At 29.5% G+C, this 23623-nt stretch overlaps 2 protein-coding genes across 4 annotated transcripts; both read left to right on the top strand.

Moving 5' to 3' along the window:
• Positions 1 to 1044: 1044 nt before the first annotated feature.
• Positions 1045 to 5339, top strand: LOC105247883 (coiled-coil domain-containing protein 142). The gene is made up of 13 exons (XM_011252343.2): positions 1045 to 1215; positions 1326 to 1546; positions 1789 to 1921; positions 2075 to 2220; positions 2389 to 2576; positions 2727 to 2918; positions 3037 to 3176; positions 3358 to 3642; positions 3721 to 3837; positions 4119 to 4272; positions 4481 to 4598; positions 4783 to 4970; positions 5203 to 5339. The coding sequence occupies exons 1-13, from the start codon at positions 1045 to 1047 to the stop codon at positions 5337 to 5339; spliced, it is 2190 nt and encodes a 729-aa protein (XP_011250645.2).
• A 1371-nt stretch (positions 5340 to 6710) lies between these two features.
• LOC105247872 (peroxidase) lies at positions 6711 to 12834 on the top strand. 3 transcript variants are annotated; one of them, XM_025415267.1, is made up of 6 exons: positions 6711 to 6991; positions 7239 to 7679; positions 7944 to 8496; positions 8760 to 9858; positions 10103 to 10179; positions 12619 to 12834. In XM_025415267.1, the coding sequence occupies exons 1-6, from the start codon at positions 6858 to 6860 to the stop codon at positions 12760 to 12762; spliced, it is 2448 nt and encodes an 815-aa protein (XP_025271052.1). In that variant the 5' UTR covers positions 6711 to 6857; the 3' UTR covers positions 12763 to 12834. The 3 variants fall into 3 exon arrangements, with proteins under 3 accessions (XP_025271052.1, XP_019881992.1, XP_019881993.1); XM_020026433.2 differs by lacking the exon at positions 12619 to 12834 and having other exon boundaries at positions 10103 to 10455; XM_020026434.2 differs by lacking the exon at positions 12619 to 12834 and having other exon boundaries at positions 8760 to 9876; positions 10103 to 10185.
• The last annotated feature ends 10789 nt before the right edge of the window (positions 12835 to 23623 follow it).

The following is a 23623-nucleotide window of genomic DNA, read 5'->3' as shown; positions in this document are numbered from 1 at the left end:
AACCATTGTGATTAAGTTTTAAAGGAATCAAAATTTAATATTTTTTCTTTAGAATGTGAAGTTGCGTCTAAAATTTTAGACGTTTTGAATGTTTCGTACAAATGCTTGACATTATATGTTTAAAAAAAAGCATTTAAGAGAAATAGAAAGAGATTTTCAATATTCGATGCAAATACATTTCAAAAAATGTTGTAAAATAATTTAAATAAATTCAGAATGTTTTTCAGATATTCAATATAGTATGCAAGCATACATATTGTTATGTAATATTATGTAGAGCCTTACGCGATATTTCAATACCGTTTTATTTTGCACTTCGATATTTTCAATCGAAAGTTACTAGAGTTAAATTCAGCGTACATTGTGAAATTTCGCTAAATGTAAAATTATAAAATTTTGCTGGTTTTTACGAAAGCTGGCAAATTTAGATATCTGAATAATTGAAGAAGCCGCTCTCTCTCTCAAAGCATGCTATATCCATATATTCGGATTGCCATGCGTCACAAAGACGTATCCGTGGCAACTAAGAACGCATGGTACAACACTTGCTATCTGCAACCAGAAAATGACAGTAGTTAATATTATTTTTAAAATAGAACAAAATGTCGAATAAACAATGTGGCTGTGAGAAATATTTTTTCGAAGCAACGATTGCATGACAATATTATTCTGCCTTCTCCTTCTCTATATGATTACGTATACGATTGTATTGTACAGTTTCTTTTAGAAATTATTTTCTTATGACCAATTGTACTACTTATAACTTTTTTACACGATCAATAGCATTAATTTTCACTGCCCAGTGTATTTTCGTACAAGTGACGTGTAATCAATTCACCGATCAAGATCTCAGACAGAAAAGAAATTTTGCGAAGTAAGAGATGTGAATAGTTGACTTAAATAAATGTTGAAAACGCAGTTTCGTGCACAAAGTGGGATTGATTAATGCATTATCTCAATGTAATTTCAAGGGCGATCAAGGGAAACTTTTGAATAAGTGTCGATTGAGAAGAAAAAATATAATTAAGATTCAATCAGCGACGCATGGATACTAATTACAGAGCAAATATCGCAAAATGGTTGCCGCTTTCCGATGGCCTTCTCGACCAATGGCTCGTGGACGCTTCTCTTTTGGACGAAAGAATGGGAAACTTGGCAGGATGCATAGCTTTAATCATCGAGGATTTGGCAGAGGCTCGGACTTGCGATCTGGAGGTCCGAAATTAAAAAGTTTTTAAAACAGAGAGATTTTATCATCATTAATAAACATCTTAAAATGGAATATCTATTAAAACGCTTATAATCGGTTGCTTGGTACGCTTCAGGTATTCGAAGAAATGCTAGATAACTTGGAAGAATTGATAAAGAATTATGATTCGACGTGCAAACCGGGGGAATTAAGCACCCATCTGATATATAAATATAAAATAGATCACCTGTCGATAATATTGAAGCGCAAGCTCAATGTGGTTGCAAAATTTATCCAAGATTTAATTACTGGTATTACCGATTGCAAAAGTGAAGAGAATATAAGAATAGTGTTTAGGTAAACTTCGAAAATAATTTTTCTATCATACCAATATATCACACTCTTTCTTTAATTCGATTAATTTTATTATTTTCCACCTTAATCAGAATTAATTTCTTACAATTTTTATTACAAGAAATTAATTCTGATATTAAAATGCAAAATAATAAAATCAATCGAACTAAGAAAGTGGAGTTCTTGTTTAGATATTTAAAAATTCTGTGATATAGCCAGATGATGACATAATTAGCAAATTGCAGATTAGTAAATGCTTACAACAGCATGCTCAATATGGATCGAAACGTATCAGACTCTTCCGTCAATGTCTTTTACAACGATTGTCCGTCCATGTTGGAGCCGTTAAAGAAAATCTCTGTGACCAGAATATTGCAAGCGAGTAGTTTAATACATTTTATTTTTCATTCTAATATTTTTTAACATGCAAGGAAATTACATTTTCTTTTCATAGACTGCTACATTAAATACATTCCTTTTCGAAATAGTATGGAATATTGAATAAAGGAAAATTTCAAACTCTAATTTTAGATATTAGCGAAAAATAGAGCGGAAGAATCCTGTCACGAACTTATCGATTGTCTTCTGGCAAATTACGAGCCTCATGAAAAACTGGAGCCAATATCTACAACGAATGATGTAGATGTTTCAGAAAACTCTAGCATCGAAATTTACCGGTTCGCGATCATAATTAAATACATAGTCGATATTATTATAATCAGATCTCTATAATATATCTAATAATCATTAGACAGATAAATAAAATTTATAAGCAATGTATAATTGTAGTTTATAATCTTACATTATTAGATATATATATTTTCATGATATTTCTCAAACTATAGTGCTCTTACGAGGCATTTGACACCACCGATCGCAAGTGCCACATCGACATCTGAAATAGAAACATCCAATATCGAAAGCGTGCAGACAGTTGTAAACACGCAGAACGAGCAAGTCCTTAGACTTTTAAATGTTGTGCAAGAGATCTCACCGCGACTGCTTGGCACGGACGCTTTAAAAACCTGCAATGGTATAGTTTTAATGATTTCAAAGACCATTTTACAGCCTTATGTTATGTGCAACTAAAATATTACAATATATCGATAAAATCTTTGATAAATCTTTGATGACCATCAGATATTGATTTATATAGCAGACACTGATATATATTATTTATTAGGTGAAACAAAATTAAGAAGCAACGCGATAAAGAAAGTAAAGAGCTATTATCAGGAAGTTGCATGGGGTGCACTGTCTAGTATTTTGGATCATGTAATATTATGGTGGTCCCGAGAAGCCCTTGCGACTCACCACAGTCATGGTGCTCAGCACCTCAAGGATTGGTTGCGACAGTTCATTCAAAGGAACGAAAGTAAAAGAGAAAATTTCTTTTCTTACATTTGAAAACATTTTCTCTTCGCGTTTATCTAATTCGCTTCGCGAAAAGGAGATATATTTTGTATTATATATTTATTTCAAAAAAATTTCAGTCCCACCTACAGTCAGATCAGCGTTGCAGAATTTATGCGACGCACTCGGTTATCACACGACTATCACTGCCTGGGATCAAATATTTAGATTAGCTTACACCTCGGCTTTCGAATGCCGTTCGAAACCATCGTCCACGGAGGTTGATATCTTATTTTAGAAATTTTTATATTGAATTTCAGAAAAATAATTGTTTATTTGATACAACTAACAAATTAAATTAAAAGTTTAAATTGCTTATAAATATATGAATAGAAAAAAAGGAAAAAAATTCTACATCAGATAAAAAAAAACATGACAATATATAATTGAAATTTTTGTAGGGAACCACCACGGGCCAAATGTTTGTCGAACTATTCCATTTGCTAGTTACCCTCAGCAATGAATGCGAGATTGGCGGTGAATGGGTGATAGGGGCACCCTTGATAGAGTTACCATTGTCAGAACAGATTGTTGTGTTACATAGAATGGATCATTCGGTGCACACAGCGAGATTGTGGGCCATTCAGGAAGCCAAGATTATAGCCCACACCTGGGACCTTGACGTATTCTTTCTGCTGGTTAAGGGTGACATAGTGAATTGCCTTGAAGAATTATCTTATCTCAAAGTATTCTTCTCTTTGCTATTATTTTTTAATAATTTGTATCAAAAAAATGTATCATATGTTTTTGATGGCCGATTTTAGCTCGCCGATCACACAACCGCATTATCCACAGATTCTATTAGCGTTCAAGTATATGTGTGTACGAAGATGAGAGCAAAGATCGTCTCCGAAGTCAAGGCGAATATTGAATTGCTTCAGGTCCAATACATATTTCAATTTCTAATACGAAGAAATATAGAAAAGATCAATTTTATTTATTAATAACTCTCGCTTCGTGAAGAAGAGATTATCTTCAAATTTTTAAATACTTATATTGTATGCAAAGTATACTATATAAAGATTAATATTATATTATAAAATAAATCGGATTTATTAAAATTTGAGAAAGAGAAATAATTTCTCTGCGAGAGATAGAATTTTTAGTTCAAATTTGCTATCTAAAAAACTGTAGATGATTTTAGATTCCTTTATTTTTACAGATTTGCCCCGTTAAGTGTACCGACACGCTTGCCAAAATTTGTCGTGTAATCAGCCTCGCCAATTTGCACATGTGCTTTCCGCGATCGAATTATTGGAGAACGAGTAGCAGCGTACCTCCGGTGACAGCCAGTCTTTACGTAGAAACTTATTTTGGTATATACATATATGTATAAACATTTTTTCTTATTTTATATTATACATTGAAATATTTGTATAAAAAATGTTAACAATAATATATGGATATTATAATTATTATTATAATATAATATAATTAATATTATTATTATTATTATTATTATTGTATATTATCAAATAGTTTTAGAGATATGCAAATTATTTATCAAAATTATATATTTTGTAGAAAAGGTATTGCTACCAGTGTTGGAAGTAATAGAGGATCCCGAAACATCAAACATGATTCTGCGAATAATGTGCGAGGCATGGCTCGATTATATCTATCTGCATCGTATCAAGTTTAGGTAAATTTACTTGATCATCTCGATTTATATATAAATTATTTATAAAATAATATAAAAAGATTATGCAGAAATAATATCCGCATGTTCTCCACTTATTAAGATTAATATAATATTTAACTTATACATGTTCCTTCTTTGTGTTATATATTTTACTAATGTATGAAAATAATAAATTAATTTCCAGCGAATATGGGGCGTATCAATTGTTGACGGATTTCGCACACGTATCAACATGGGTTACAAAGTGTTCGATCATTTCGCAAAATGTTAGAAATCACTTATTAAAGAACGAGGTTTTGCGTCGTTGCGAAGGTGTTGGACGACTTCTTTTGAGACACCCAGGAGAAGCTATCGCTATGCGCAAACGATTGCGTGAGTGTATATAAAACTTATTTAACATATCTACTTACTTTTTTCACATATTTTTAATTTTCGACAAAAGGGATTCTATTCTAAATATAATATATCCAAATATTAAAATTTATTTTGAGTATTTCTTTCACGTCTCATTCGTGATTATTTAAAACATTTTCTGATTAATGATAATTTAAATTTGTTATTTTTTTTCGAAGAAAATTGAATTAAATTTTTTTACTTTTCACAGCTCGAAGAACGAACGAGCGCGGATCACCAGAATCTCCAGGTCTAGAACGTATGCCAGCCGAAATGTACGTCCCGAATCAAGAACAATGGCTTGAATTGCGCGCTCCTAAGCGATACAATTTTTGCTGTATGGAATAAATAAAAATAAATAATAAATAATAATTGTCCATGCTCTAACTATTACATATTTTTCTCAAAATTATGTTTAAATTACTTGAATGCACAGAAATTGCTGTATTAAAAATATTTTTCAGTGTTAGTTTGGATTCTGTGGAATATTTGAAAAAATTTTAAAGTTATTAATATACATAATTCGAAGAAATTATTATTATCTTTATTACTATTAATTATTATTTAGTATTATTGTCACTATTAATTATTGAAAGTAAATTGATATTTCCAAACAAGATTTATTTGAAAAAAGAAACAAAAAGGTGCAAATATTTTATATAATAAATTACAATATATAATAAATTCTATGTATATTTATTTTTCATAGATATATATATAACTATATATCTATATAATCATAATATATAATTTATAATATATATTCTATATATAATATATATTAAAAATAATACTTTTAAAGAAAACAAATTTATGCAATATCTTATGCATCGGTTTTTAATAGAAAATTGACCAATCGTTGATAATATAAATTTATTCTCTCTATTTTATTCTTTATATTTTATTCTCGAGAAGCCCGACAGGACGGAAGCCTTTCCGTGATCTGAGACATGTATTGTGTTACGTATAGGTACGGGATGCGGCTAAGAAAATCAACGTAACAAATTTGCACGACTGCCGTTCTTGGCAGTCAAATATTGGTCGTTCGTTGTCAACGTCACGTAATGTGCTATAATAATTAATCTTAATTTTTTTACGAAAAACTTAAATAAAATAGAGTTTCTCATGCAAAGTAAAGATAAAGACGTGAAGACAAGAAAGTGTCTGTTATTATTATATACAGGAATATAAAAAAAAGACATTTTAATCAGCTTATTGTTATTTTTGAAAGCTGCGTAATGAAAAGTGATGCCCATTAAATTACAACAAATGATTACGGAATCAATTGTACGATTATTCTATAGTTTACATCGTATTTTATCATTTATACGTGCAGAATAATGTATCATTTTTATCAATCTAAAGTATATGATCTGTGATCGCTTGCATAAGTCATACAGAAGTGTAGCTTGTTGCTGGAGTTGTCACACCGCAAAATAAGAATACTAGGCTACAACAAGGCTACTCATGTTTCATTCCGGACTGTCGATTCTCGATTCACCACTTTATATAACCAGTCTGCTTGTCCGTGCGAATGTGCGAGCAATCTTCAAGAGTTCAAGTCTTTATTAAATCCTTTTTTTTTATACGCGGACAAAAGGTTACATACGTTCTATGCATATTATCGTATCGAAAGAATTTTATTATTATTATAATTAAGTGCGTACTTTTGGAACTTTGCAAGGCAATTTGTTAAAATTTCTATAATTTGTGTTAATTAAATATAAAATATAAAGTGACTTATATACGATCTACCAGGTGGGAAAAATCTTTAAAGAGCCTCACCTATCAATCGCTAGAAGTAGAAATCGATATCTGTGTATTATTACAAGTCTTCTTCCGCATCTGCATTTTTGTGCAACGAAAATGCGCGGTATTACGGAAAGAACGCCTTTAAGAAGGCATATGGATTCACCTGACTACGTCGAATTCGCCAGCCTTTTGAGGACTCGAAGAACGCGAATACGGCAGTTCCAATGCTGTATTTGCGGCATCCTGATGTAAGTCCGCGTCTATTTTTTATATGAGATTTTAAAAAATTGAGTAAAATTTTATTTTATATTTTTATATTACTTTAGAATGTTATACATATTTTATACAACATCTGTATAGAATTTTAATATCAAACTCGCGAAAAAAAGGAGAAGATTTTAGAATAATTTTTTAAAAATGACTTCTAATATTTGACTAGTTATAAATAATAGGAAATTATATTTTGCAATTCAACTTATATTTGCAATCTCGCAGAGTGGTCTTCACGATGGCTCTGGTGATATCCATCAGCTATTCTATCAGTAATTCCACTGCGATTGATAACGCAACATCGCCCGGAAATTTAAGTGTTATCTTGAGAGAATCCTTAGGATTCGCACCTGGAGCAACCTCACACGCATCCTTCAGCAGTACCGTTAGTGCCACAGTCGAACCCAACTACATTCTAATACGAAATGCAAATGTCAATACCTCGAAGAGTCTCAATGGACACGAATATATGCAAGGACTACGAGCCAGTGAACGGGCGATTAAGGATCGTCTGTTCGCGGATATGATTGCCGCAAAGTCACCGTTGCCTTCCCCATCTCCAGAATCTAGACACCGCTACGCAGTCAGCACGTATCCAAATGTTAGTGCTCTTGCTTTAGCAGCAATAGGTGAAATTGCAGCAACAAGAACTATTGAGAATATGAGGTGAGCGGTGATTAGGACTCGTCCTTTATATAAAATGTTATATTGCCTTCTAATTTTTTCTCTTTAAAGAAAATGTTGAGAATAAACATAGTTCTGCATTACATATTTTATTTTGTTTATTATAGGCTAGTTAGAAATTAAAATTTTAATTTTTCCACATAATTAATAAAATAATTATTTGTATTAGCGATTCAAATGATAAGCAGTTAGTTTTTATAATATTTCAGACCATTAATAAATTTTACAAATATTTTTCTGTTCGAGATCCACCCATGATGAATCTTCGGCGATCGGTACTTTCTTCGACAGTGGTTGGGTGTCGAAGAGCGTGTGCAAACAATATTTCGATCGCTCCTGCAAAATCGGCAAATACAGGACTATCAACGGTAGCTGCAATCGGCCTAGAGGATGGGGCTCTAGCATGACACCTTTCAGGAGAGTTTTGCCTCCAGATTATGCCGATGGAATCGAGTCTCCTCGGAAGGCGCGATCCGGAAAGGAGTTGCCTTCTGCTAGAGAAGTCAGTCTAAAAGTACATAATCCTTCAGCCAGCAGTAATCCATCTTTCACGGTGATGCTGGCTGTATTCGGTCAGTTTCTGGATCATGATGTTACTGCTACCGCGCTTAGTCAGGGTATTAATGGGAGATCGATAGCGTGCTGCTCATCTTCGAGAGAACAACATCCCGAGTGCTTTCCCATTCGAATTGGAACCGGCGATCCCATGCATGATCTGACTAACAGAACCTGCATGGACTTTGTAAGATCGGCACCAGCTCCGCGATGTGAACTCGGCCCTAGGGAACAGCTTAATCAAGTAATTCAGATCGCATTCTTTCAACTTGCAATTCTAAAAAAGCCAAAAATCACGGAACACTTTCCAAATCAATTTTTTTCACATAAGCTCTCGAGGTAAGCTACAAGACTTTTTTTTGGAGACAGATAGCTTCTGACACCCTGTATATAAAATTCAAGAAACTGATTTTTTCAAACACGTAACACACTTCTTAAACGTAAAAATAATTCAAATTGCCAATGAATAAGATTATGGAAAGATTTAGCAAATAATGTTGCGTATAGGTCAGCGCCTTCATCGACGGTTCAGCTATTTATGGCTCCAACAATGAGACCACTTCTGATCTTCGCGAATTCACCGGCGGTCGTTTGAGGATGCAGCTCACTCCCAACAATAGGACTTTATTACCGGCAAGCATGAATCCTGACGATGGCTGTAATAGAGAAGCCGAGCGACGTCGCGGCCGTTATTGCTTTGCCGCGGGTGATGCCAGAGCGAACGAGAACCTACATTTAACCACAATGCATCTTCTCTGGGCACGACAACATAACAGGATCGCGGATGAATTGTCGAAAATCAATCCCTCTTGGAGCGACGAAGTGCTCTTTCAGGAAACGAGACGCATCGTCGGCGCTCAACTGCAACACATCACCTATCGCGAGTTTCTACCCATCATTGTAGGCGATGAGAAGATGAAAAAATACGACTTAAAACCTCTTAATTTAGGCTACAGGAAACAAACGTATGATCCAAATGACCTGGAAAATGATCCTACGATAGCCAATCACTTTGCGGCCGCGGCTTTTCGTTTCGCACACACCTTACTACCAGGATTGATGAGAATGACAGACGCAGAGAAGGGTACGTCGTCATATGTGGAACTGCACAGGATGCTTTTCAATCCGTACAGCCTCTATGCCGAGGACGGCGTCAGGCGTTCGATCAGCTCGGCCACGACCAACGTCATCCAAAAATATTCTACGCATGTCACCTCGCAATTGACTAGTAATCTCTTCGAAGATCCCGTAGCCAATTTTACAACACCTTGTGGCCTCGATCTGGTGTCGTTAAACATTCAACGTGGCCGAGATCATGGATTACCGGGATACACTGTGTGGCGGGAATATTGCGGTCTAGGAAAAGCGGAAACGTTTAACGACCTTGAAGGATATTTGAATCATCAGGATTTGGAGCAAATGTCAATGCTTTACGAGTCAGTCGATGATATTGATCTGTATACCGGCGCATTGTCGGAAATACCGGAATCGGATAGCTTGGTCGGGCCTACGTTTACATGTTTGATCATTGATCAGTTTATACGCCTACAAAAGGGAGATCGTTTCTGGTATGAGTACGCCGAGCAACCATATCCCTTCACAGGAGGTAAATTTCGTTGATAAGGTTTGTTTCTACTATGATGTGCAATTAGCATAATTTCAATTATTTATGGGAAAAACATGTTAAAAATAGCGAATATTAAGTAATATAAATTTTTAAGATAACAAATATTTGCCATAAATTTTCGCTATAAATATTTATAGAAATTTATAGAAATTTATTATGACCAAATATATTTAGTTAAATTGAACAAGAATAACTCAAATGTACATATTTGCAAAAATTTCAGAACAACTCGTGGAGCTACGCAAGAGTTCACTGGCTAAAATAATATGCGATAATTCCGACGAGATTACGCACGCTCAGGTAGAATTAATGCGTTCTGTTGGATCTAATAATCCTATGGTACCTTGCGAAAATATACAAGGACCTTCCTTTATATTATGGAAAGAGAATCTCACTTCTAATTTAACACCAACAGATAAAAAATTTAAACAGATCAAAATTTTATAAATATAACATATGTTTAAAATTCGGAGGATTATTTTAACGTTTAGATAATCTTCACAGTTTAGATAATCTTCACTTTGATTTTAACATTAATCCTCAAAAAAGTTGATGACATTATTTGTAACGATTATTAGGCGATATCATGTTGTATAAAAAGTCTAAGAAAATTGGACATATTCTATTTTATCTAAAGCGCTCTTCAAATAAATTTTACATAAGAATTATTTTTATATAATATAAGCATTTTCTGTACATTCCTAAATTTGAAAATTATTTTTTTATTATTATTTCTATTTTCTATTTATGCAATCTTTATAAATCTCACAAGAACAAGAATTGAAATATTGAATATAAGAATTGAATATAAGAAATATTGAATAAAATAAATATAACAACATATGAATTTTATTGATTCATAACTTGCAAATTACAATTAACTAATGAAAATAATTACATTTAGGAATAGACAGATGTTTAAAGCTTTATATACTTTTTATATATTTTAATTTTACACTTTATACACTTAAAACTTTTTGCTATGCAATTCAACATACTTTTAGATCGTGAGTCTTTTTTCAAGATAGACACGTAGTTAAAAAATAATTTTGTAACAATTTTAAATTTTATAGCAAAAATTTGGTTTTGAACAGATCAAACAGATTACGAGTAATAAAATAGTCTATGCTTGTATTTTATATTTAATTTTATTGAGTATAACATTTTTAGAAAAATTTTTAAATATGTTTTTTATTTTTTACAGCAACATCAACAAAAATGAATATTTTAATAAAGAAATTACGTTAAATCGTAATTAACTTTTAATAAATGACAAAATTGTATCGCAATCATAAATCTTTATCGAAGTGCAATCATTCATTACTGTGAATAAAAATGGAAGCAAATGGGATACATAATTTTTGTTGTGATCGTACTATTATTAATTCTTACGAATAATAATTTGCCTATATATATGTATTTAATATCTTTGTTTTTCAATTTTAAGTAAATTTGAAAATAATAAATTTTTGCATAAGTTAAAAAATCTTTTTGAATATTTTTAATATCATTTAGCATGAAAGAAAATCATTGTAACTATTTACAATACAATTTTTTAAATATTAATATTAAATGCAACATCGATTTCATTGAATTTTCGATTCATTAGATATCCAAACATTATTCAAATATCTAAATAAATAATTGATAAAATAAGTTACATATAAAAATCGATCGGAACAATTATGTGAAATTTCAATAAAATAATATCAATATTAACGAAAAAGTATATATACTAAAATGTATCTCAAATGTATTTATCTATCTTAAGAAATTTATATATATTTTTATTAATATATATATATATATATATATATATATATATATATATAAATTATATAAATTATTCTGATGTGTCCAATTTTGAAAATTTTAAGAAAGACGTTAGATTTATATCGCCTTAGTTTTAAGTCGTAACTCATACAACAACAAAAATTACAATAGATGTTACATTCCACATGCTGTTATGGAAACTTGGATCGTTTAATTAACAAATAATCTGTCTTTGAAATAATTTTATTAGAAAAATGATACATGAAGAAAAATCATTTTGTTGGCACTTTGCAACACAGGTGCAAATGTTTTTATCTTTAACCAAAAACTTTAAAAATTTATTATAATATTATGTATATGTAGAACATTGAATAAATAACTTTTGCGAGACTAAAAAATCATTCTCACAAACAATTTTTAATAATAAATTTTTTATTTCAATGGGAATAAAAAAGATAAACGATATATTTTATTTCTATTTTGCGAGAATAACGAAAGTTTACGTTACTTTCTAGAAAGAAACGTATTGATTTTACTAAAACATCTACTGTTTGGAAATATACTTTTTAAAATTATATTCTTCTACTATTTATTTATTATTGATTTACATTTTTCCTATTGTTTACTATTAATTATTATTGATAATTGATTCGGCTTATAGTTTTTTATTCTAACTGTAATATCCGCAAAGAGATATATGCGTTAAATTCTTCATATGTATATTATTTTGATTTGATTTTAAATTAATAATAAATTAATAAATACAAAAAAAGAGAAATGATACAATATATGAACGAATAACATGATATATGGCGAAATGATACAATATATAACGAATAACATGGAATATTATCAATAACATGGTATGTGGCCATGGTGGCGTAAACAGTAGCGCGCTAGTGTTTACATCCTACAGTCTTAGTATCATCAGAGAGAAAATTGAGAGATGTCATGGCCTGCTTTTAGGTGATCCCTGAAAGCGATATTCCCTCTATGGACATTGAAAACGTGGACATGAACTACAAAGCCAATATCCATGAATGTTCTCAGAGAGTATCATGTGCACAATTTCTGATTTCGTTCCGTGCTATGTGCACGAAATGCCGGTAACACCAGAGTATAACAAGACACTCATGTATATAAATTGATAGTAAATAAATTATGCAATCGTGAATGATACTGTAATCTTCCAATGTAATGTTCAAAGATGAATAAATATTAGAATAAAGATTATATAGAAAATTAGAATAAAGAGAAATAAATATTTTTCTATATTCATTGCCATGTTTATATATTTTTATTTACAAAACACAAAATGTCTGCTGTGGAATAAAAACATTTTTAACCGTTATTTCTATAAATCTTAATTAGCAATAAACTGATCTTTGATATTTATTAATCATTTTTTTAATTATTTAAAAAAGTTATTATATTATTAATTATTTACTTATTTATTTATTACTTATTTAATTATTAATACATGTATAGAATTTGTCAAATTAATCACTGATTGTTCTAAAGTTTTTATAATTAAGATTCGAAAAATATAGTTGCAAAATATTTTAAATATCTCTTCCTTCATATAAAATATAAAGAATTCATATGTTCCATTCTAATATAGTCAACATTATTTATATACTTTTATTATAATTTTCTTACCAGAGCATAATATTTTTATGCTTAATATTTTATATAATACAATGTACTAAATTATAAAATTTAATATAATTACAAAATAGTATTGCTATTAATAAATAGGTTGTATTCATACTGTCTTTTAATTTCTAATCATTTCCAATCATTATGCATTTCTATTATCTATTTCTATTATCTATTATCTATTATCTATTATTTTCTTCTTTGAGTTCTTGGATTATTATGGTTTATTGTATATCCCTTGGTGTTAAAATCATAAGGATTATCATCATTTGTCATCTTATTCCTTCCTATGGAGTCCATCGAAATATTTTCTATGGACATTGGTTCTCTCGAGTATAGATATTCAAATCACTCAGAGAAAGAGAAAGAGAGAAAGAGGAGGAGAAAGGGTTTGAGATATTCAAAATCACTGTAGTTGTCTTTTTTCTATTTTCTCAATTACTGTCTCTTTTTTTTCTTTTTATTCAAAAATATTAATATAATTAAAAATAACATATATATATATAATTTTTTGATATCTTTCTTAGTCTGACTCTTCGACTTGTCTGGCATAGGTAACCCTATCTAAGGCCGGCATTCATAATTCATTCTTATATTTAAGATCGTCTTAAGTAAGTTGGAAAATATAACTATTACTTTTACTAACTGATTGGAATCTCAAGACGCAATCTAAGATCATACTTAAGATTATTTTAAATATAAAAATAGTCTATATATATGAATATCGGCATATTATACGTTACTGCCGGCATAGCTCTTAGGTTCATTAGAGTACTCAAACCTCATCCGGCAAATGCCTCTGTAAGGTGGAGATAAAGGAAAAAAATTTTTTTAAATTTTATTTTTATTTTCTTTCAATACAGGGTTTAATATAAAAGTGAATGTAAAATATAATTTGAAACTTAATACAAAATAATTTTTATTTATTACATGGAATAATTTAATACACGAAAATGTCTCTGAAATATACGTATAATATAAAATTTACTAAAAATTTTTATATAGTCCAGACAAACCCGATTAGCGATGATTAATTATGCAACATTTATCATAAATAATCAATATGCGATAATAGAATTTAATAAGGGACTCTAAATACAGAATAATAATCTTTGTTCCAAGATATCGCAAAATATCGCAAAATATCGCATTGTAATTGAACCTATACTATCCCTAGATAATTAATATTACACTGCGCCTATAAATATCGCAAAATATCGCAGAAAGTTCTTGAAGCACATATTTCATGTAATTTATTCATTTAATCAAGTAAGAATCATAGAAACAGAAATCTAAAATAATAAATTATAGTTTATCTAAGATTGATTTTTACAAGAAGAAATTATTATTTTAATGATATTTATAGAATAAAATATAATTCCCGCGACGCTTTATCTCGTTCTATTTTTCAATTATTTAAAATTTAATTTTTTAATTTAGAATCAAAACGCACAGCAAAATAATCGAATCATAAATCGAAATAATTAACATAATAAAAAGCTTTGCGATACATGAGATTAACAAATATTATTTAATTAATCCATGTAATCTAAAACTTTTAGACACTTTAACATTTCGTGTATATGTTAAAGTACGTAAAATATATCAGCAGTGAATGGATAATAACACGATCGGCCTTGGCGGCGTATGACGCGTTGTGTTTACATGTACGGTCTTGATATCATTCACACGGCAACATTCGAAGAGTAAGGTGCGAAATACTTCGTATATTAAATTTTTTCTCTAATGATAAAACACAATTATGACTAGTATTAAAACAATTCGCTATGATAATTATAATTAGTACTTGCTAAACTTTTAATTGTAATTACTACGCGATCGGGAATGCCGTGCAAAATGTCTCGCGATTTTTGTGTATACTAATTTTAATTAACTAATCTTAATTAATCTTGTTTTCAGGAGTGAAAGTGAGTGCAACGAAAAAATAGCGAAAGAGAGGAAAAGCAAGTCTAAAAAGCACTGGGCCACGTACTAAGCAACATTATCCGGTAAATAGTTTATAAATTATTTATCATTTATATTTATCATTTATATTCAGATTATATATATATATATATATATATATATATATATATATGTCATTTATATTCAGATCATATTATATATTGCATGTTTTCTCAATAACGATTCTCTCTCTTTTCCTCTCCCTCTCTCTCTCTCTCTCTCTCTCTCTCTCTCTCTCTCTCTCTCTCTCTCTCTCTCTCTCTCATTGTAAATTATCTAAATTATTTAAGTTTTTAAATTATATTAGTATAATATATATATAAAATATTCTGGATTATCTTATTTTAATATACTAAATATCTATAATATACTAAATACAGCAAAATAATCGAATCAAAATAATTAACATAATAAAAAGCTTTGCAATACATGAAATTAACAAATATTATTTAATTAATCCATGTAATCTAAAACTTTTAGACACTTTAACATAATAACACTTTAATATATTTTAATATACTAAAATATCTATAATAAAATATCCTTATATTATTTAACACTTTTACATAGATAGTAATATTTCATAAACTGCTTCACAATAATATATTTAAATATTTTATGCATAAAGGATTCCACAATGAATAAATTGTTTAATAAATAATCAATTTTAATCAATCAATTAAAACACTTCTATAATTCAATATTCTACGCGTGTGTATTTTATAGTACATAAAATATTTCGACAACGAATTATCAATAAAATCATGACTTTGGGAACAGTAATGCGTTGCTTACATATTACAGTTTTGTTATCATTTGCTCGGTGATATTCAAGCAATAAATAATGATACGAAACGTTTCGTATATTAATTAATTGTTTAAATAATAAATAATCATTTAATTAATCTATAAATATAAAAATTTCTACAATTTAATATTTTGCGTTACAATTAAACAACCAAACTTCAAATTTTTCTAAAATGTGAACATAAATTAATTATTAATTAAATGACTACTATCACAACTTTATTTATTATTTTAATATTTTCATTCTTATAATTCGTATATTATACAGCATATAATATGCGTATCAGTAGCATACACATTGCTGTAGCAAGTAGCGAATGATTTTAATCTCGTGTAAAGGTCATGTTGCTCTTTTATCATTTAAATGCGTATATAAGTTTCGTATGATTATTTTGTATGATTATTGAGAATCTCGTGCAAAGTGCGCCACGTATTTGATTAATTATAATTAAATCGTGTTTTCGTGAGTGAGTGAATGCCACAAAAAGAATTAACGAAAGAGAAGAAAGGAAGTTTGGAACGTAGTAAAATGAAGTAACATGAAGTAAAACAATCGAATAATATATGCAAATAATTAGCATAACGAAAGGCCCCGTGACAAATTGTTTAATAAATAATCAATTTTAATCCATAATTTAGAATGCTTCTATAATTCAATATTTCACGTTAATGTATATTTTATAATATTTAAGTTATTATAAAATATTTTAGTAACGAATTATCGATAACACGATGTTCGATTTTGGCAATGTAAAATATAATCAGTAGCGCGCTATATTATGGCTTTGTCATTATTCGAACGGTGACTCTCGAGTAAAGTAGTGGTAAGAAACGCTTCGTATACTGTAATTTTTTTACTAAACACGATTACGGTTAGTATCGAAACATAATTTGCTATAAATATTGACAACAATTAATTAATTAAAGATTAATTAACGACATGAAACTGTATCACAACGATACAGTTAAATCTTTATCGAATCGTAATCATTCATTACCGCGATTAAAAATTGAAACAGAAAATACATAAAAAGGGATAGGAGAATTAAACATAATCTTTCGATCATCGATGCTCATTATATTATTTCTTTAATAATATTAAACTTAAATATATTTCAATCAAAAAATTTTCTCAATCCTTGTTAATTAAACAATATAATTTAATTGAGAATCGATTAAATGATAAGAATCCAAGATATTAAATAATCATTCCGATGATTGCGATCTTTACGGATAATAATTATTATATCAATACTTAGAGTCACAAATATATATCCGTGTTATTTTATCGTTCTTAAAAATCTAAATATAATTTGGATTGTTGAGAGAACACGAGATAAAACAATTCGAATTATAGATGCAAATAATTAGCATAACGAAAAGCTCCGTGATAAATTGTAATTTAATCAATAACGAATTTTAATCAATAAATTAAAATATTTGTATAATTTAATATTCCACGTTAATGTATATTTTATAATATATAAAATATAAAAATATTTCGACAACAAATTATCGATAACACGGCGTTCGACTTTGGCAATATAAATTATAAACAGTAGCGCTCTATACGTTACCGCTTTGTCATCATTCGCACGGTGACTCTGGAGTAATAAAGTAGTGGTGAGAAACGTTTCGTATACTTTAATGTTTTTACTAAACACGATTACGATTAGTATCGGAACATAATTTGCTATAAATATTAACAAAATTAATTAAATAAAAATTAATTAACGACATGAAACTGTATCGCAACAATAAATCTCTATCGAATCGTAATCATTCATTACTGCGATTAAGAATTGAAACAGGGAATACATGAAACAGGATAAAAGAATTAATTATGTTATGATATCCATCACTGATGCTTATAATATTTCTTTAACAATACTAGAATTAATTATATTTCGACCAATGCTTTAAATTTTCTCAATCCTTATTAACTAAACAATATACAATTTAATCGAGAATCGATTAAATGATAGGAATCCAAGATATTAAATAATCACTTCGATAATTGCGATCTTTACGGACAATAATTATTATTTTAATACTTAGAGTCACAAATATATTTCATCCGTGTCACTTTATCGTTCTTGACAATCTAAATATAATTTGGATTGTTGAGAGAACACGAAGTAAAACAATCGAATTATACATGCAAATAATTAGCATAACGAAAAGCTCCGTGATAAATTGTTTAATCAATCACGAATTTTAATGAATAAATTAAAATATTTGTATAATTTAATATTCCACGTTAATGTATATTTTATAATATATAAAATATTCAGCAGCGAATTATCGAACACGGCGTTCGACTTTAGCAATATAAATTATAAACAGTAGCGCTCTATACGTTACCGCTTTGTCATCATTCGCACGGTGCCTCTGGAGTAATAAAGTAGTGGTGAGAAACGTTCCGTATATTTTAATTTTTTTACTAAACACGATTACGATTAGTATCGGAACATAATTTGCTATAAATATTAACTAAATTAATTAATTAAAAATTAATTAACGACATGAAACTGTATCGCAACAATAAATCTTTATCGAATCGTAATCATTCATTACTGCGATTAAGAATTGAAACAGGGAATACATGAAACAGGATAAAAGAATTAATTATGTTATGATATCCATCACTGATGCTTATAATATTTCTTTAACAATACTAGAATTAATTATATTTCGATCAATGCTTTAAATTTTCTCAATCCTTATTAACTAAACAATATACAATTTAATCGAGAATCGATTAAATGATAAGAATCCAAGATATTAAATAATCACTTCGATAATTGCGATTTTTACGGACAATAATTATTATTTTAATAATTATTATTTTAATGCTTAGAGTCACAAATATATTTCATCCGTGTCACTTTATCGTTCTTGACAATCTAAATATAATTTGGATTGTTGAGAGAACACGAAGTAAAACAATCGAATTATACATGCAAATAATTAGCATAACGAAAAGCTCCGTGATAAATTGTTTAATCAATCACGAATTTTAATGAATAAATTAAAATATTTGTATAATTTAATATTCCACGTTAATGTATATTTTATAATATATAAAATATTCAGCAGCGAATTATTGAACACGGCGTTCGACTTTAGCAATATAAATTATAAACAGTAGCGCTCTATACGTTACCGCTTTGTCATCATTCGCACAGTGACTCTCGAGTAATAAAGTTGTGGTGAGAAACGCTCCGTTTATTGTAATTTTTTTACTAAACACGATTACGATTAGTATCGGAACATAATTTGCTATAAATATTAACTAAATTAATTAATTAAAAATTAATTAACGACATGAAACTGTATCGCAACAATAAATCTTTATCGAATCGTAATCATTCATTACTGCGATTAAGAATTGAAACAGGGAATACATGAAACAGGATAAAAGAATTAATTATGTTATGATATCCATCACTGATGCTTATAATATTTCTTTAACAATACTAGAATTAATTATATTTCGATCAATGCTTTAAATTTTCTCAATCCTTATTAACTAAACAATATACAATTTAATCGAGAATCGATTAAATGATAGGAATCCAAGATATTAAATAATCACTTCGATAATTGCGATCTTTACGGACAATAATTATTATTTTAATACTTAGAGTCACAAATATATTTCATCCGTGTCATTTTATCGTTCTTGACAATCTAAATATAATTTGGATTGTTGAGAGAACACGAAGTAAAACAATCGAATTATACATGCAAATAATTAGCATAACGAAAAGCTCCGTGATAAATTGTTTAATCAATCACGAATTTTAATGAATAAATTAAAATATTTGTATAATTTAATATTCCACGTTAATGTATATTTTATAATATATAAAATATTCAGCAGCGAATTATCGAACACGGCGTTCGACTTTAGCAATATAAATTATAAACAGTAGCGCTCTATACGTTACCGCTTTGTCATCATTCGCACAGTGACTCTCGAGTAATAAAGTTGTGGTGAGAAACGCTTCGTTTATTGTAATTTTTTTGTTAAACACGATTATGATTAGTCTTGAAACATAATTTGCTATGAATATTAATAAATATTAATTAATTAAAACTTAATTAACGACATGAAACTGTATGGCAACAATAAATCTCTATCGAATATCGAAATCATTCATTATTGCGATTAAGAATTGAAACAGGGAATACATAAAAGAGGATAAAAGAATTGTTATAAAAGAATTAATTATGTTATGATATTCATCATTGATGCTTATAATATTTCTTTAACAATGCTAGAATTAACTATATTTCGACTAATGCTTTAAATTTTCTCAATTTTTATTAATTAAACAATATACAATCTAATCGAGAATCGAATGAATAATCATCCAAAATATTAAATCGTTTGATCGTTGCGATCTTCACAGATAACAATTATTATTTTAATACTTGGAATCACAGATATATTTTATCTGTAAATTTTTTTAATGTCGCTAATCAATTAATCAAAGGATTATTGGAAATAATGTAATCGACCAAAACTAGCCAGAATTTTTTTGTTTATTAATTACAACGTTTCGAGTTTATACTTGAAAAGGACCACAATCATATGGTCGAAACTAATAAACAAAAATTCTGGCTAATTTTGGTTGATTACATTATTTCCAATGATCTTTTTATTTTATCCATATTATCTGACAATCTAAATATAATTTGGGCAAGGAGGAATTATGAGAAAACACGAAGTAAAGGGATCGAATTATAGATGCAAATAATTAGCATAACGAAAGGCTCCGTGAATTGTTTAATAAATAATCAATTTTAATCAATAAATTAAAATACTTTCATAATTTAATATTCCGCGTTAATGTATATTTTATAATATAGTTATATTTTATATTTTAAAATATTTCGGCACAAATTATCGTTAACACGTCGTTCGACTTTGGCAATATAAAATATAAACAGTAGCGCGTTATACATTGCCGCTTTGTAATTATTCGCACGGTGACTCTCGAGTAATAAAGTAGTGGTAAGAAACGCTTCGTATAATGTAATTTTTTTACTAAACGATTTTTTTACTACACGATTACGATTAATATCGGAACATAATTTGCTATAAATATTAACAAAATTAATTAATTAAAAATTAATTAACGACATGAAACTGTATCGCAACAATAAATCTTTATCGAATCGTAATCATTCATTATTGCGATTAAGAATTGAAACAGGGAATACATAAATCAGGATAAAATAATTAATTATGTTATGATATCCATCACTGATGCTTATAATATTTCTTTAACAATATTAGAATTAACTATATTTCGACCAATACTTTAAAAATTCTCCTTGTTAATTAAATCCTTATTAATTAAACAAGTTATGTATCACAACATGTAATTATTTTAATCTTTTAATCTTACGATACATTAATACGTTTGATATATGAAATACATTAATATGTTAAAATATTTCAACATTGAATTAACAACAATATAGTATCCGATATCAACAGTGCCGCCTTAATGATTTTGTTTTATGGTCTTATTATGCAAATTTAAATTTATATACCATATCACAAAATATATATTAAATTATATATATTATATTATATATAAAAGAAGTTATATATAATATAACCCTCCCATGGGGTACACCTTGTCGTGGTGGGAGGGCTTAGTACTTGGATGGTGCCTTGAGATTTGTTTTAAATTTTTCAATTTACGATAAATCTTATGGTGCCTGAAAGGGAAGCGAAGTACCCTTTCGCGTCGTCGGTACCGTCAACGTGCCGCGGACGGCTGCGCTTCGTTACCGCGTTTTCGCGTTGTAGTATTCTCGCGTCGTCGCGTTTTCGCGGAAATTTTGGACTTTTTCATATAAAATCCCAATTTCATTTATTGTCACGAGTCTCTACTTCCGATGCCAACTAACTGGGATGTTTCGAGTTTGCACACGTTGTTATGCAACGTACACTCGCGCTTCGTGCTTCGTACTTCGTCAAATGATTCGGCCCGAATTAGTTAGAACTCGATCGATTGCTCGGAATGGTCGTCAATGGGTCCCTTCTCTTTGCTCGTCTACCCTACAGCCACACGCACTGCGTGTGTTAACCCTGTCGAGGAGTCGAGTGGATTCCCCTAAGCATGATTTTCGCTCGGTAAAAGGGGTTGCCTCCCCATTTTTTAAATTGCTGAATGTTAGCATTTAAAAAATGTGGGTATCTTCTTCTTTTGCCGTCTACCAGCCTGGTGTAGCCATATCCTGCATTGCGGGAAACTTCGTGTTCCGGGCGAAGCACCTGAAATCATGCTTAGCGGGTCCAGGTTCGATACGAGATAGGATAATTATGCGCGAAAAAGAGCTGGTGAACTTTATTTTCCTCTATTCCTCAATCGTTTCGTCTTCTTTCCGGTTCGGGCCTAATCTTTGCTCGTTGTATCGTTGCACTCCCGACCTGTTGGCTCAAAGTTAAGTCTCGTAAATGAAATGAGATTTTCGCTCGTACCGAAACCGGGAGTGTCGTTGAAAGTATATATATATTAAATATATACATCGCGCGACCAAATTTTTAATCCGAATACCGAAGTAGTGCGGGAGTGCCGTTTAGTATCGCGCGTAAAATAACGAAAATAGCGATATAAAAATATCGCTCGTGAGTGCGGGAGTGCCGTTGAAAATATCGCGCGTCAACAACATGAGAGGAGGAGGAGGCCTGGGAGAGGCATCTTGCATCGGCGGAGCAACCTGATGGTGAATATTTATTATTTGTATATCAATTGTTATAAATCGTACACATAATAATTCGATCTTATTATTTAAATGAATTAAAGAGAAAATTAGAGAGAAAGATTTTTATAAAAGTTATATAAAACTTTTTGAAAAACTTTCTTAAAAAACAGTTTTAAAATTTTATAAAATTTTTCCACACACGTGTTTATCTCTGCTTATTATTTTACACATCGGATATAAAATTCCGCGCGATAAAAATTTTTTGAAATATTGATTGTATTTTGTGAGCATTAATATAAATGAATTTTATATTTGTATGTTACAGACAACGTAGCTTCGATAATTATAACTCCGCTGTTGCGCATCAGTGTCGGTGAGTGAGAAAAACTTTTATTTAACTTTAAGGTAACGGATTCGTAGAGATTGTAGATGTAGATTGTAGATTGTAGATTGTAGATTGTAGATTGTAGATTGTAGATTGTAGATTGTGAATTGTAGAGTAAGTCCGTTGCCTTAAAATGGATGAGCTAGGATAGATTAAATTAAATAACTTTTAATAAATTCTTTCGAAATGCTTTGCATCTATTGCGAAAATATATTGAAGTATTAATTTAAAAAAGAGAGAATCAAGAAAAGAAAATTTTTTTTGTAAAGACTTGACTAGTTTATTAAATCAGGAGCACGCATTAATAATTTTAACAATTTTATCAATTTTTGATACTACTTTATTCTTATAACGCGCACTTATTTTATTCTAATTTCTTATATCATAGCTCATCCATTGTAGAATTTGTTTGTAGATATTGTTTTT

Source organism: Camponotus floridanus, unplaced genomic scaffold (assembly GCF_003227725.1).
Source record: "Camponotus floridanus strain SB8 unplaced genomic scaffold, Cflo_v7.5 scaffold119, whole genome shotgun sequence".
NCBI lineage: Eukaryota > Metazoa > Arthropoda > Insecta > Hymenoptera > Formicidae > Camponotus > Camponotus floridanus.
This window is presented reverse-complemented; position numbering and strand designations above follow the sequence as displayed.